Below are 14,005 nucleotides of genomic sequence, written 5' to 3' on the forward strand. Positions count from 1 at the left end.
TTGCTCACAGATCTGATTTTTTATTCAAGCACAGTCACATTGGTTCTGTACTGAGCAGACCACACCTGGACAGCATCTTGGTACCATCACTCATATGGCTTTTGGTTGGTGACATTGCAAAGTTTCTGCTTTTCCATGTAAAAGATGCCATGGCAGTCACAACATTTGACTTAATGCTCACCTTTATTCTCGGAGTCTGCCACATTTGTGCCCTGCCTATATTCTACTTTGGGACTTAAACTAGATGTGTTCTGTCTACTGACAACAGTGGCATACTAAGCTGTTTAGTTATCCCCGCGAAACATTGTCTGTCACCTCTTATGACTTACCTCCTATTTACACTTTCCTTTCAAAAATTAACAAAATATGGAAACACAGTCTGCTCTTTTGGCTGAGTGACAGCTGTTCTAATTACATCGGGAACAATCTTGGAGATGCCATGCTAGGACATTTGGAAATGGAGCAGCACACACGCATACACACCATGCTTCCTACCATGCTGGAGTTGGTAAGTAGATCATGGAAGAAACACCCTCCCTATCAACTATGTCTTCATGTGAATTCTTCAAAGTGAGCTGGGATCATTAGTTAACCCTCAAATCAGCCTTGTGACATGCATAATTATCCTAACCACACCTACCTCTTACATGAGCACAGCAAAGGATGGAGGAGTTAAGAGAAGTTAACTCCCCAACTTGGGCCAATTCAGCAGTAAAACCACTGGGGATGTTTTCATCCTGGCACTCTAAATACTTCTGCACCTGGTGCCCCTAAACATAGTTAATAACATTTAAAAATCCAGTTGCTGAGAAAGGAATTTATTTTTGTAAAAGTAAAAAATAAAACTCTCACCTGGTGAAAAGACATGATTAGCCAGGGTGGGACTCCTCTGAGTTCCTTTATTGTCTGGCCTGCTTCCCAGGGACTCAGTCCCTCCATTCCATCTCCACTTCCCTCCACTGGGAGCCTACCGAAACAGGCGGAGCTACTGACAACAGGTGTGACCTGAACAACCCCCTGGGAGAGCCATCCCTACCAGACCCAAAGCGTCCATGGGTCTGCACCCTACTTCATTCCCTCGTCTGCCTGTTCCTGCTAAACATAGCTCAGCTCCCAGTTGGCAAGTCTTTAAACTATTTTTAGCTGGGTCCAGGGCTCAGGCAATAACTAGAGAGGTAGAGATTCATATTTTTAAAAAATATCAACTTCTCTTGTTTTCCTCTCATTAAAACATACATATCTCCATATCAGACATTTTGGAAAACGTAGCCAAGGAGAAAGGTGAGAACATTTAGAAATTAAGAAGAAAATTAAAATGTTCTATACTACTCTTTATGGAGGTATAACGTACATAATAAAGTGTACTAATATTAAATGTGCATTTTGGCACACTTTTCTGTAAATATGTACATGCTCAGCTACCATTTAAATAAAAATACATCTCTCTAGAAAGTTCTCATTTGCTCCTTCTAGGTCAATATTCCTATGCCCCAGAGATAAATCGTATTTTGACATTATCATTTTTTATTAGCGTTACCTATTTTTAGATTTCATATAAATAAAGATGCATACCACATACCTTTCATGTTTTTTTCCCAGTCATTAAAACGTGTGTAAGACTTATCCAAGAAGTTATGTGTAGTAGAGTGTTGCAGAATATTTTTGCTGTGTAAAATTCTACCATACGAATATCTTACAATTCATCAATTTCTCTACTGAAGAATATGGAGCCTCGTTTTAAAATTTTGATCAGTTAAGATAAAGTTGCCGGGAAGGGGGAACACTGTGGCCATTGTGTTAAGCCACTGCTTGGAACACCCACAACACATAGCTGTGCTGACCAGAATCCCTCACTCTGTTTCTGATCCAGCTCCCTGTTCACATGTCCTGGGAGGCAGCAGATGATGGCCCAAGCAGTTGGGTCCCTGGCAGCCATGTGGGAGACAAGGAGGGAGTTCCTGACTTCTGGCTTCAACCTGGCTCACAGCACTGACTGTTGTGGCCATTTGGGGAGTAAACTAGTAGACAGATCTCTGACTCCTTTTGTCTCTGCCATTTTCTGCCAATCTTTCAAAATATCAAATCTTAACTATTTTGAACATCTTATCCATGCCTTTTATTTAGGTCTTCTTTACTTTTTTCCATTTAGCAATATTATGTATATCCATCACTAAATATTCTTCTAAAATGTGAAGTATAATTAGTTCATTGTGTTCCACCACATGTTAAGTACAATAAATCCTTTAACATATGCCTAGGCATTAACTTATTTCTAGTTTTTCACTGTTAGAGTAACCCTGTGATATCATCATCATAGATCATAGCAGAGACTTTTGAGAAGACGCAGCTGTCGCCTCTCTTATTAGGCTCAGACACCCATCAATACACACAGCCCACCGATACCCACTGATATACACCGATATACACACACAACACACAACCCAACACACCACCGGCTGAGCAGGTGCTAAACAAATGTTCTCCTTCTCAAGACTTAAGTAGTTTAAACATTACATTATGTTTTAGTTAGTGGCACAAACAAATTTCATTCCCTGCAGGAATAATCAGATTCAAAAATAATAGAAAATATTTTATTTCCCCCAGATGCAGGAGAAAATTTGTTTCAAGTAAAAGAGCACATCAAGTCTCTCAGACCCTCAGCTTTTCATTTACAAAAAGAATAAAGGGGGACTGGTGTGGTAGCCTAGCAGCTAAAAGTCCTCACCTTGTAAGAAGCACCAGGATCCATATGGGCACCGGTTCGTGTACTGGAAGCCCTGCTTCCTATCCACCTCCCTTCTTATGGCCTGCGAAAGCAGTCAAGGATGGCCCAAAGTCTTGAGACCCTGAACCCACATAGGAGACTCAGGAGAAGCTCCTGACTCCTGGCTTTGAATCAGCTCAGCTGTGGCCATTGAGGTCATTTGGGGAATGAATCATTGGATGGAAGATCTTCCTCTCAGCTGTTGATCATACTGGCATTGAAAGCCTAAGGGTTAGCCATCTGAGCTATCACAGCAGCTCCCCTGCTCTGTCTCCGATGCAGCTTCCTGCTGATATATCATGGAAGGCAGCAAATAATAGCTCAAGTTCTTGGGTGGCTTTGAGTGCCAGGCTTCAACCTGACTCAGCCCTCAGTGCTGGGGGCATTTGGGGAGTGAACCAATGAACAGGAGATCTCTCTCTCTGTCTCTTAAATAGGTGACAATAAACAACAAGAAATGTTTTAAAAGAATAAAAATCATGAGGTTAAAGTTCCCCTCAGCTCTAACATTCCACTCTTTCCTTAATGAAGGCTCTTGGAAGAGACAAAATAGATCAAAGCAAAGAAACCATATCAAAAACATGGAAAACACAGAGGAAGAAAGTTGCATAGGCTAAATACTGCAAACAGGAGCATCACATTTAAACATGCTGAAGGAAAATGGTACAAACATACAGACACAAACGTGTTCAGTCAATATGCAACTATATCCCATAAATAATCAAGCAAAATGAATGAGAAGCTCATACTTCACTATAAATACATTATAACATGAACCACCATTTGAAAAATGGAAAGTTTATTTGAAATGGGAATGAGAATGTTATTAATGTATCACTCTATAACACACTAAATTATCAAAAAATAGAAATGACATAGAAACAAATGGTGAACTATGGAGAAACGTGATATTTATTGGTCACATCTTAATCAGCTATACAAAAATGCCATGTTTAGTTTCCTGCTGCTGAACATTTAAGTAGGTTGAGTAAATTTTAGTGAGGAACAATCTGTGAACTACTTCTGTCATTAACTGATAATTCTGTTTTTATAAATAGCCATTCCTTCCAGGGAAATTTTAAATTAAAATTTAAAAGTTTACAAAAAATGTTAATTAAAATATGAGCTTTTTTATGAACAAGATTGTGAAAATATTATAGTCAAGAACTCAGTGGGTAATGGTAGATGCTTAGCCTGCCAGTTAAGACACACACATCCCACATCACAGAGCTTGGGTTTGAATCCCAGCGCTGCCCCCCAATTCAGCATCCTTCTAATACACACCTGAGAATCAGCTGGTTTGGTTCAAGTAGCAGATTCTCTGCCACTCAGCTGGGAGAACTGGATTGAGTTCCTGGTTCCTGGCTTCAGCCCAGCCCCCATCATTACAGACCAGTGGAAAGCGCTCTCTCTCTCTCTCTCTCTCTCTCTCTCTCTCTCGGTACATAAATAAATGGGTTTTAGGTAACAAAGGCATAAAAAACATATCCTTTTAATGAGTTAATAACTCATCCTTTCATATTTTTAATAGGAGTGAATTTAAAAACACAGACTTTTAAAAGATTTACTCATGTCTTTGTTCAAACATTTAAGTGCCTATTAGGAGGAGAGAAGGGGTTTAAGAAAAAATACAATCTCATCCTTCAAGGAACTGACACACAGGCAGACAGATGTCATAATTACAGGCAGGATTGCTGGAGGGCTTCCTACGTAGGAAGTACCATCTAGGTGCTTTACTTGCAGTAGCTCTGAATACACAACCCTGTGATGAAGGAGCTACTATTATCCCTGACACACGAAGATAAAATAACTTGCCAAAAGTCATAGCATTCCAGAATAGGGAAGAATCATAGTTTATTTAATTAATGCCTAATTATTAGGTCCTGCTGGCAAAGTAGCAGGGCTGGGATTGCCATGCAGAGTAGAAAGCTCCAGAGCTCGGGTTCTGAACCCTTATGTGTAATATGTAATACCTGGTTCATTCTGTATAGACGTGACGGGGATTCCCATATCAGCAAGTCAGAGTACCATAGGGGCACTGGGAGTCACTGTGAGCTTGGCAGGGACGGAGGGGAGGGCTGGTTCAGGGCTGGGAGGAAGTCCATGGCGACTATGTGCCAGGCTCTCAACAGCAGCTCAGGGAGTGAGGTGTTATCCTGAGGATGATGCAGAGGACCTGAGGGATGCAAGCAGGGAAGTGATGTAGTCACGTGACTGACTGGAGGGTGGAAAAGAAGGGCATATTTGCACAGAGTCTGTCTCATTGAAGAAGGAAAAAAAAATGACAACAGGGTATGCTTTGCCAACACACAGAAAGGCACGTGTGGAATAAGTGGCCATGGAATGCAAGGCCAAGGAGCACACGGACACAGGTAACACCGACCGCCAAGGAAAGCACACACAGAATCCAAGGGGGAGAGAACTCAAATGCCTCACCCTAGCTTGGTGTTCCAAACCCCAGCACCTTGGCACCACTGTTTTCTCTGGAAGACCACCAGAGCCTGAAAGAGCTGCTCAGAGATGTGACCTACAGGTTGGAGGTGAGCCTGGGCCTGCAGCAGTCCGGGTTTCCTGGTCTTCCCTCTCAATCACGGGAAAAGAATGCAACACATTCTTTTCTTCTGTAATGTCTGGGTGGTGGCAACCAAGCGAGGATTTCTTACTGGGAAACCCAACGAGGGAAAGATGAGCTAGAACCTTCGCTGTCCTTCACTGTCCTGTTGCTATGGTAAGAACGTGTCCTCCAACTTTCAAGTGCTGTCAGTGCCACCCCCTTTGCAAATAGCATGGAGAAGTGGGGCCTTGAGGCACTGGTCAGGGCCTGAGGGCTCGGCACTCCCCCATGCAGGAGGATCTGCCCTTACAGCCATGTGTGGCATTCCTCTTCAGTGATTCTTATCCTGCTTTATTTTTCTTCATGGCTTTTAGAAGTGGGAAAACACACACACACAGAATCAACCATCTTTGTTGGCCTAGGAAGATCCTGAGCAGAGTTTCAGGTGCTAAGTTGATGCTATTGGTGCTGAAAACAGCAACAGAAACTCCCAGGCAAAACTGGATGGTCTTAATCTCCCCAGCTCTCTCTGACCAGAAGAACATCAGCTTGGTGAGGGGAAAAAACTTTATTTTGTTCTCTGCTCTATCTCCAGTACATGACACAGTATCTAATGTGCAATGGATGCCTGATAAATATTTCTTGAATGAATAAATCTGGAAATCATTTCCTGTTTCAAACAGCATCAGGATTGAACTCTCCCACTCCATATTTCAGTTCCTGAGTGTTCTACCTTAATTACTCCACCCTGGTCCCTCCTGCTTCCTCCCATACAGCCTCTGCTCCGGGCATCCCACTCAACCCACTCATTCACACACTTAGCCAGAAACAACCCCTTCACAAGAAAAGCCCGCCCTGTAGTCTTGACGTGTTTTGTTTTATTATTCCTGATCTGTATCAGCGAACAGTGAGGGAGGGATGGCGTGGATCACCATGAGAAGTCCCTGAGGCATTGTTTCAAAATATATATTCTTCTACCCCCAACGTTCCTGGGGGAGGAGGAAAGTCAAGCACAGCATTTTGTTCTCATCTGTTTTCTTTTTGAAAAAGTTTCCTAGGTGATTCTGACAATAAACACACAGCCACTTTCACTGAAAGCCACTAATCCAAATCCCACAATACTCCAAAAAGCAGTCAAATTCCCTGGTGGCATCTGTGTGGTAGGAAAGTCTAGCCTGACCACTTTTCCTCCCTGTCTTTGGAATTCTGAGATGTTCAAGATCTGAACCACACCACCAGGCACAAATCATGCAGGCCTGAGACAAGACAAACAGAACAGCAAGGGTTTCCTCGGTGGGTGCCTGTTCACCGGGCCAGAGAGACCCTTGGGTAGGCAAGGCAGCCACTCCCCACCGTCTTCCTGCAGGGTGGCCAAGGGGGATCCCTCACCTTCATCCTCATTCTACACAACTCTGCCCCCACCCCATATATGCCTGCTAAGCACTGAGGATCCTTGCAGCAAAACATTTTACGCCCCCACTCACTCCATCCCCAACTCACTTCGTCTCATTTCTTCTCACAGCAGAGACCCAAAGATGGTGCACCTACTTAAGAATGCCCACCTCCAAGTAATGCTGCCCGGGTATTCCAGCCATGGCTTTGAAGCCAGTGGTGATCAGAGACAAGTAAAAGTCATTTGTGCCTTTACTCCCATACCTACAGAAGATAAATGACTAATTATGTGAAATTTTCAGATGGATTCAATATAATCATGTCAGTTAACATGCCCAACACAGGCATAGTTAGGACCCTCCACCAGGAGCCTTTCTGACAAAGGAGCAATAGCCAGGGCAGGCACAGTGTCACAGCATGTTAAACAGCTGCTTGGGACATTGGCATTCCACACTGGAACACTGGTTTGAGTTTCCACTGCTACACTTTTTTTTTTTTTAAGATTTATCTATTTTCATAGAAAAGGCAAATTTATAGAGAGGAGAGACAGAGTTTCAATCCACTGGTCCACTGCCCTAATGTCTGCAATGGCTGGAGCTGAACTGATCCAAAGCCAAGAGCCAAGAGAGCCCCCTCTGGGTCTCCCACAAGACTGCAGGGTCCCAAATCACTGCTGTTCCACTTCTAATCCAGCTTCCTGCTAATTCCTGGGAAAGCAGAGGAAGGTGGCCCAGTAATTAGGCCCCTGTCACCATATGGAAGACCTTGATAGAGTCCCAGTCTCACGGCTTTGGCATGGCCTAAGCCATTTGAGGAATGAAACAGCAGTTGGAAGATCTGTCTCTGGGTTGTTCAGCTTTTCAAATAAATTAAAAGTATTTAAAAGGAGCAACACCTGTCACCTGAGCATTGCGATGCAAGCCCTTCTTCTGGCTGAACTAACAAGATCACTACTAGTAGAAGTAACCCTAATATAACTAAAGTTCAGATTGTTTTGTTCAAACCTTGATGAGAACTGGAATATGATGGGCCACAGAAGCTTCTTCTGAGTAACTAGGAAATCATTCTTTGAGCTGGTGGCACTGTTAAAACACAGGGGACAAGACAGGAAAGTTATGCTAATTGTTCACACAGTTGCCCTGAAAGAGAAAAGAATGAAAAGCAGGGCTAAGGCTAGACAGGGGATTTTGGATTCCAGTGCAGACAGGGGGGGCGGGGAGGAGAAGGGAAGTTTCTTTCAAAGTGTGGTGTCTTTCAAGTAAAATCCAGGTGATAGAGACAGAGAACTTAGCTAGTTTGACTTTTTGATAAATACACTTTAACTTGTCTAAATTTCAACATCAACTACAAAGTAAATGAGATTAAAAGTAACTGCATTACTTTTAAAAAGTTTCCAACATGGTCTTTTTCTCTTCTGTCCTTCCATTGCATGCCCTGTGATTCAGATGTCAACTCCTCCCTGGCAACAAGAACCCCAGATCCCAGGCGCTGAATCCAGCCCGCCCAGCTTCCACATGGACTCAGAGGGTCCCAAGCCCCCCTTATGAAGCTCCCAGGCAAGCCCTCACCCCTGTATTGGGCCCAGGTCTGTCTGTGACTTAGAACTGGGATGTCTTTTTCGCCTGTGGCTCAGAGTAGTTAAAAAAAAAAACCTAGGAGATATTTTTTGCCTTGCTGATCAGAATCTCCAATGAGCTTTCCTTTTAAACTTTTCTATAATTGGTGGTTGGAGCCCATATTACCATGGATACTTGTGCTCAGTTGCACTAAGGATTAATTAATTTTGCAGACTGATCTTGGAATTTAACCACCATTTGTACCGTGCTCTTTGTGGGAAAATGTATTCTGCATTCCAAACGATTGGCCTTCTGGACTTGGTCCAGTTTCTAAGTTGGGGATGGCTTGTACCCATTACGTTACATTTTGGGCTTCATTTGTGTATCTTCTAACCAAGGTCTTGTGAGAGCTACTTTGGAGACCATTTGTTAATGGACATATTTTGTAAGTGATGGATTTGCCTGAGGTTACTCAGCTGCTTTTACTTCCAAGCCAATAACTCCCTCACTATCCAAATCATTTTGTCCTCATTTTCCCACACAGTCATGAAGCTACTCAAAATTTTTGTTGGGAAGTTGTGTTTTCTTTGGTTTAGGTTCAGACATGTTGGTTCATACATGCCTCATTGGTTTCTTATTCATTTTACTCTAGAGCTTTATTCACTTTGAGATTCTCTAAGTAACCAGTACCACAGGACATCTGAGTTCAGAATTTATTTACAGGAGATGAGCACTGTGCTATAGCAAGTTCAGTTGCCACCTTTAGCGCCAACATCCCATGCGGGTGCCAATTTGAGTCCTGGATGGTCCACTTCTGACCTAGCTCCCTGCTAACGTGCCTATGAAAGCAGCAGAGGATGACTCAAGACCTTGGGTCCTTGTACCCATGTGGGAGATCAGAAAGAAGTTTCTGGCTCTTGTCTTCAACCTGTTGCAGCCCCAGCTGCTGTGAATATTTGGGGAGTGAACCAACAGATGGAAGACCTCTTTCTTTTTTTTTTAAGATTTATTTATTTATTGGAAAGTCACATATACAGCGAGGAGGAGAGACAGAGAGGAAGATCTTCCATCCGATGATTCACTCCCGAAGTGAGCTCAATGGCTGATGCTATGCTGATCTGAAGCCAGGAGCCAGGAACTTCTTCCAGGTATCCCACACGGGTACAGGGTCCCAAAGCTTTGGGCTGTCCTTGACTGCTTTCCCAGGCCACAAGCAGGGAGCTGGATGGGAAGTGGAGCTGCCAGGATTAGAACTGGCTCCCATATGGGATCCCGGCACGTTCAAGGTGAGGAATTTAGCCGCTAGGCCACGCTGCCGGGCCCGGAAGACCTCTTTCTAGTCACCTTTCTCACTGTAACTCTGCTTTTTCACATAAATAAAAATAGTCTTTCAAAAAGTGTATTTACAGCAGACTGGACTTGGTTTAAATCAAGATTGAAATAACTCATAAACACTGTATTTCATAATATTGTATTTCACCTGTGTTTTCCAGGTAAAATTACTTCCTGGTGTTGGACGTGACTCTGGGGAACTACTGTCACAGTTCAGCACACTTGGCTTGAGTTTTAGGGGATTCAGGCTTTCTGCTGTAATGTGTTCTTACACAGTTGGGTATCTAACTCAAGAAATGCAATGCTTTCTGTTTTATGACACAGAGGAATGAAACCATTCAGAAGTAAACCTTCTCCAACCAAAAGGGTGAGTCACGCATCATTTATATACACCATGTGCGAAAACAACTATCATGAGAAACAAAACATTCACATCTTCCACATTTTGTATACTTTTCTTCATTAATAATAGTTATTTCCTGGATTCTGGTTTGGATAAGCAGAACAGGAGAACAGCTGAAGGATAAATATTGTCACAAATATGTATGACTTAGCTCTATCGTAACAAACTGGGACTGACCTAAATCGACATCTGGCCCTGTCATGTAATTACAAGGGGGTGAGAAGGACACAGATGAACTCTTTAATAATTTGTCAGTCATCATTTGTGAGAGCTCTTTATCCAACTGTACTTTTTAAGATTTTAGTTGTTATTTATCTGGAAAGAAAGAGGGAGAGACAAATCTTCCAAGAGCTGGTTCACCCCACAAATACTACAACAACCAGTACTGGTCCGTGCCTAAGCCAGGAGCCTACAATTACTCATTTCACACCGTATTAGTTATTGACCAGTCGAAAGTCACTGAAGAAAAACCTCTCTTAGTAAAGTCTTGCTATGTTTCTTCTCTGGATTCATGAGGTCTCACTGTACCTTGTTTGACAGCAATCTACAGCAACATCTCACTGGTCTCACGCGGTGTGATGGCAGGACATGCTGTATGTAATGTGCAGCATCTGTGGTCTCCAGCAGTACCTGTTAAGTAAACACAAGATCACAACTTTAATCAGACCCCCACATCCTGATACCTCAAGCCCCTTGCAGTCAGGAAGTCCAACATGAAGAGCAGGGTGCCCTCTCACAGGCCTTTCAGGCTCCTGCAAAGGAAGTAGATGACATGAACTCAAGTGTCTCACAAAGCCCGGGGATATGCCGGGAGTTGTTTCATAACCACTATTCAGAAATCAGATTGCAAAGTGATGGCTGCTGAGATTTTCACATTTTCTTCACTTTGCAGATTTCCAAGAAAACACATTCCACTCTGGGGAAAACAAGTGAGTGGGCTACTTAAGTGGCAAATGTGTATCACACATCTTGTGAACATTTATCTGATGTTTAGAAGTACAGTGAAGCAGCCCAGAAGCTGCTGAATGTTAAGTAACATATAGAGATGTACATCTGATTGACTTCAAGATATGAAGGATTCCAAAATCTTCCACACTTCTTTTGGAGGAAGACCCCACCAAAGGAAATTCTTTGAAAAAGTTGGTTGCCACCCAAATGATGAAGCTGTCTTATTTTGATAGTGGCCATTGGTTCTTTCCCAGTATCCCAAGGCCTTAGCTGGGGAGGTGACCACAGCCGGCAGCACACACAGCCACTCTCCAGCCTCTGTCAACCAGCAGACTGCGCCTGAGACTGGCCTCTCTCTGCCCTACTCACAGCCAATTCCTCCTGGAAGTTCACTTCTTTCTCGGTAGACCAGTTCCCTTTAAGTGTCTCTTGTCCTTTAGACATGTCAACATACACTGGAACCCTAATCACGGACAGGGTTCAAGGTGCTTTTCCATGGAATTCATGGGCCCCATAAAAACAGGAGGATCAGGAGACACCTATTTGAGAGCTGGCAAGCACTCTGTGTCCGTCTTAAAGAGAGCTGGGAAAGTGGCACAGGACTCGACAGGCTGCTTGCTGCATTTGAGCACCAGTCCCAGCTCAGCCAAACATGACTCCACTTGTAATCGATCTTTCCCTTCATTTCTAGAAAGCTCACTGTCCTATTTGTGGCCTGTTTCTAAAAACACCAACAGGATAGTACATGTATTTTGTGTACACAACTGCTAATGTTTTCTTTTTTTTTTGTCCCATTTTTCTCTATAATTGTATTTATTTACTTAAAAGCCAGAGAAAGAACAAAGTGAGAGCTTCCATTCACTGATTTTTCTCCCCAAACTTAGCAACAACAGTCCTGGCCAGAGCCTGGAGTCAGGAACTCACATCTGGGTCTCCCTGTGGGTAGGAAGCACTCAACTGCTGAAACCATCACCTGACTGCATCCCCAGGTCTGCACCAGCAAGAGGCCAGAATCAGAAGCCAGAGAGAGAACTGCAAGGCAGGCACTGCAACCCAGGACACATGTCTTCATTGGAGACTTAACCACTAGGCCAGACACATGCCCCATATTTACTTTTAATTTACCTAAGATACATTCAGTCATGTCTTCTGCAATCAAGCAGGGTAGTACAAATGAATACACTTCAACAAAGCAGCGAAGAACCCTTTCTTCAACTTTGATGCTCTGAGATGAGCTAATAGCAATCTGTGCAAATTGCACTCTGTGAAAAGCACTCTGGACAGGACCACGAGTACAGGTTGGGACCTGTTCTATGCTCACCATCAATCCACAGCGAGATCCGGAAGCAGAGTGAAGTGGAGAAAAGACCTGGACATTACACAGTGTTGCTGGATTTCTCCCCTTCACAAGCTACTTGCCCCTCTCCAAGCCAGTGACATAACTGCTTAAAGTGCAGATCCTGGCCTTAGATATCAGGGTTTGAAACCCAGCTTTCTTGCTTATCCATATATTCCAGGGCAAGGCATTCAACACCTCCATTAATTCCATCCATAGGGCAGAAATAATAACGCCTGCCTAACAAGGCTGTTGCAGACCACATGAGTAATGGGTGTATGGCATTTCTAGGGGTAATCTCACCTGGCCGGAAGACAGTTGGGTAGCCCTCTCTCCCCCCAGTTCCCTCTCTCCCTGTGTTCTGCATGTCTGACACGTGGTGAGGGTGACAGGCACAAAGCTCAGGGTGTTTCTATCCTCCCAGGGCTGTGTGGGAGCTGGATGCAGTTACAAGATTGGATGATTATGCAACATCATGGAGATGTGAACTGAAAAATGCAGTGGAAAAAGAAAATCCACAGTGCTTGCAGATATTAAACAATGAGAAGGCACCAGTGCCCAGATCATTTCATACCTGCTGGCTCTTCCTCTACTCGCCTGAACACTTCTTTCACCCAGGGACACCTGGGGAACCTGCCCTGTCCTGGAATGGCAGGGTATGGAGCCCTCCTAGAGCAATGTCAAACTTTTTCAGTGTAAGTAACTAACCCTGCACACACACACCTGGATTCCCAACAGGGGTCCTTGCAGCCCGGGTACCGGGAACGTGAGGAATGTCTTGCAAATCCAGAATGAAGGCAAGAAAAGAAACTTGAGGCGGGAAGCGCATCAGCACTACGCCAGCCGAGCGGCGGGAGCCCTCTGCACAGGCCGCGGGGTGGACACAAGCACGCTCTGCCTCCCTCTGCACAGGCCAACGCGAGGGAGGGAGCGACACACCACGCTCCCCATCACAGGAGCATCCTCAGCGCGTAAGAGCGCGGACCGCTCCAGGGCGCCTGCGCCGCCAAGGGGAGTCTGCGCAGCGGCCGCGGGCGGAGAGCACCAGGAACCTGCGCGAAGGCGGCGGCCAGTGCGCCTGCGCCAGAGCCGGTAGGCCGGGGAGGAGGGGAAGAGGCGAGGGGACGCCAGGGAGCGCGCGGTGCGCCTGCGCAGCCCTGCGTGGCGCGGCGGCGGGCCGGGGCCTTGCGGAGCGGGCGACGCTGCGGGTGGGGCGGTCGGCGGCGCTGGTGAGCTGTGCGGAGCTGGGCGGTGCCGAGGAGGAGGAGGAGGAGGTGGCGGCCGGGGTCTGACGCGGCCGGGTTCGTGGGGGGCCTCTCCTGTTTATTTATTTATTTACCGTGGGTCCCTCCGAGTGTGCGCGCGCTCTCGCTCCTCGGCGGGGAGGGGGTGGGGGGAGGGCCCGGGAACTGGGGGAGTTGGAGCCGGGTTTTGGGGGGGGAGGAGGGTCGAAACGCCGCGTGACTTGTAGGGGAGAGAACGCCGAGCCGCCGCCGTCGCCGAGAAGCCCTTGTTCCCGCTGCGGGCTGCGAGAGAGGAGTCTGGAGCCGACAAGATGGCGGACGGGGAGCTGAACGTGGACAGCCTCATCACCCGCCTGCTGGAGGGTGAGTCGGGCCGGGCGGGCGGCGGGCGGCGGGCGGCCTGCGTGGCCGCGGACCCCCGGGAGCGTGGGGGTGCGGGGGACGGCCTGGCCGGGAGGCCGAGATGCCTGCACCGG

At 45.6% G+C, this 14,005-nt stretch overlaps 1 protein-coding gene across 7 annotated transcripts in view; it reads left to right on the top strand.

The window, feature by feature from the left end:
- Nucleotides 1-13,362: 13,362 nt before the first annotated feature.
- Nucleotides 13,363-14,005, top strand: part of PPP1CB (protein phosphatase 1 catalytic subunit beta) — a 40,341-nt gene continuing 39,698 nt past the window's right edge. The window contains exons 1-2 of one of the 7 annotated variants that reach the window (XM_040993007.1): nucleotides 13,363-13,377; nucleotides 13,757-13,892. In XM_040993007.1, the coding sequence (XP_040848941.1) occupies nucleotides 13,841-13,892 (52 nt within the window). In that variant the 5' untranslated portion in view covers nucleotides 13,363-13,377; nucleotides 13,757-13,840. Of the gene's footprint in view, nucleotides 13,378-13,448; nucleotides 13,626-13,756; nucleotides 13,893-14,005 lie in introns of those variants that run through there. The other 6 variants (XM_040993005.1, XM_040993008.1, XM_040993004.1 and 3 more) reach the window with 6 other exon arrangements.

This window comes from Ochotona curzoniae, unplaced genomic scaffold (genome assembly GCF_017591425.1).
Source record: "Ochotona curzoniae isolate NIBS_2020 unplaced genomic scaffold, NIBS_Ocur_1.0 contig_883, whole genome shotgun sequence".
Lineage (NCBI taxonomy): Eukaryota > Metazoa > Chordata > Mammalia > Lagomorpha > Ochotonidae > Ochotona > Ochotona curzoniae.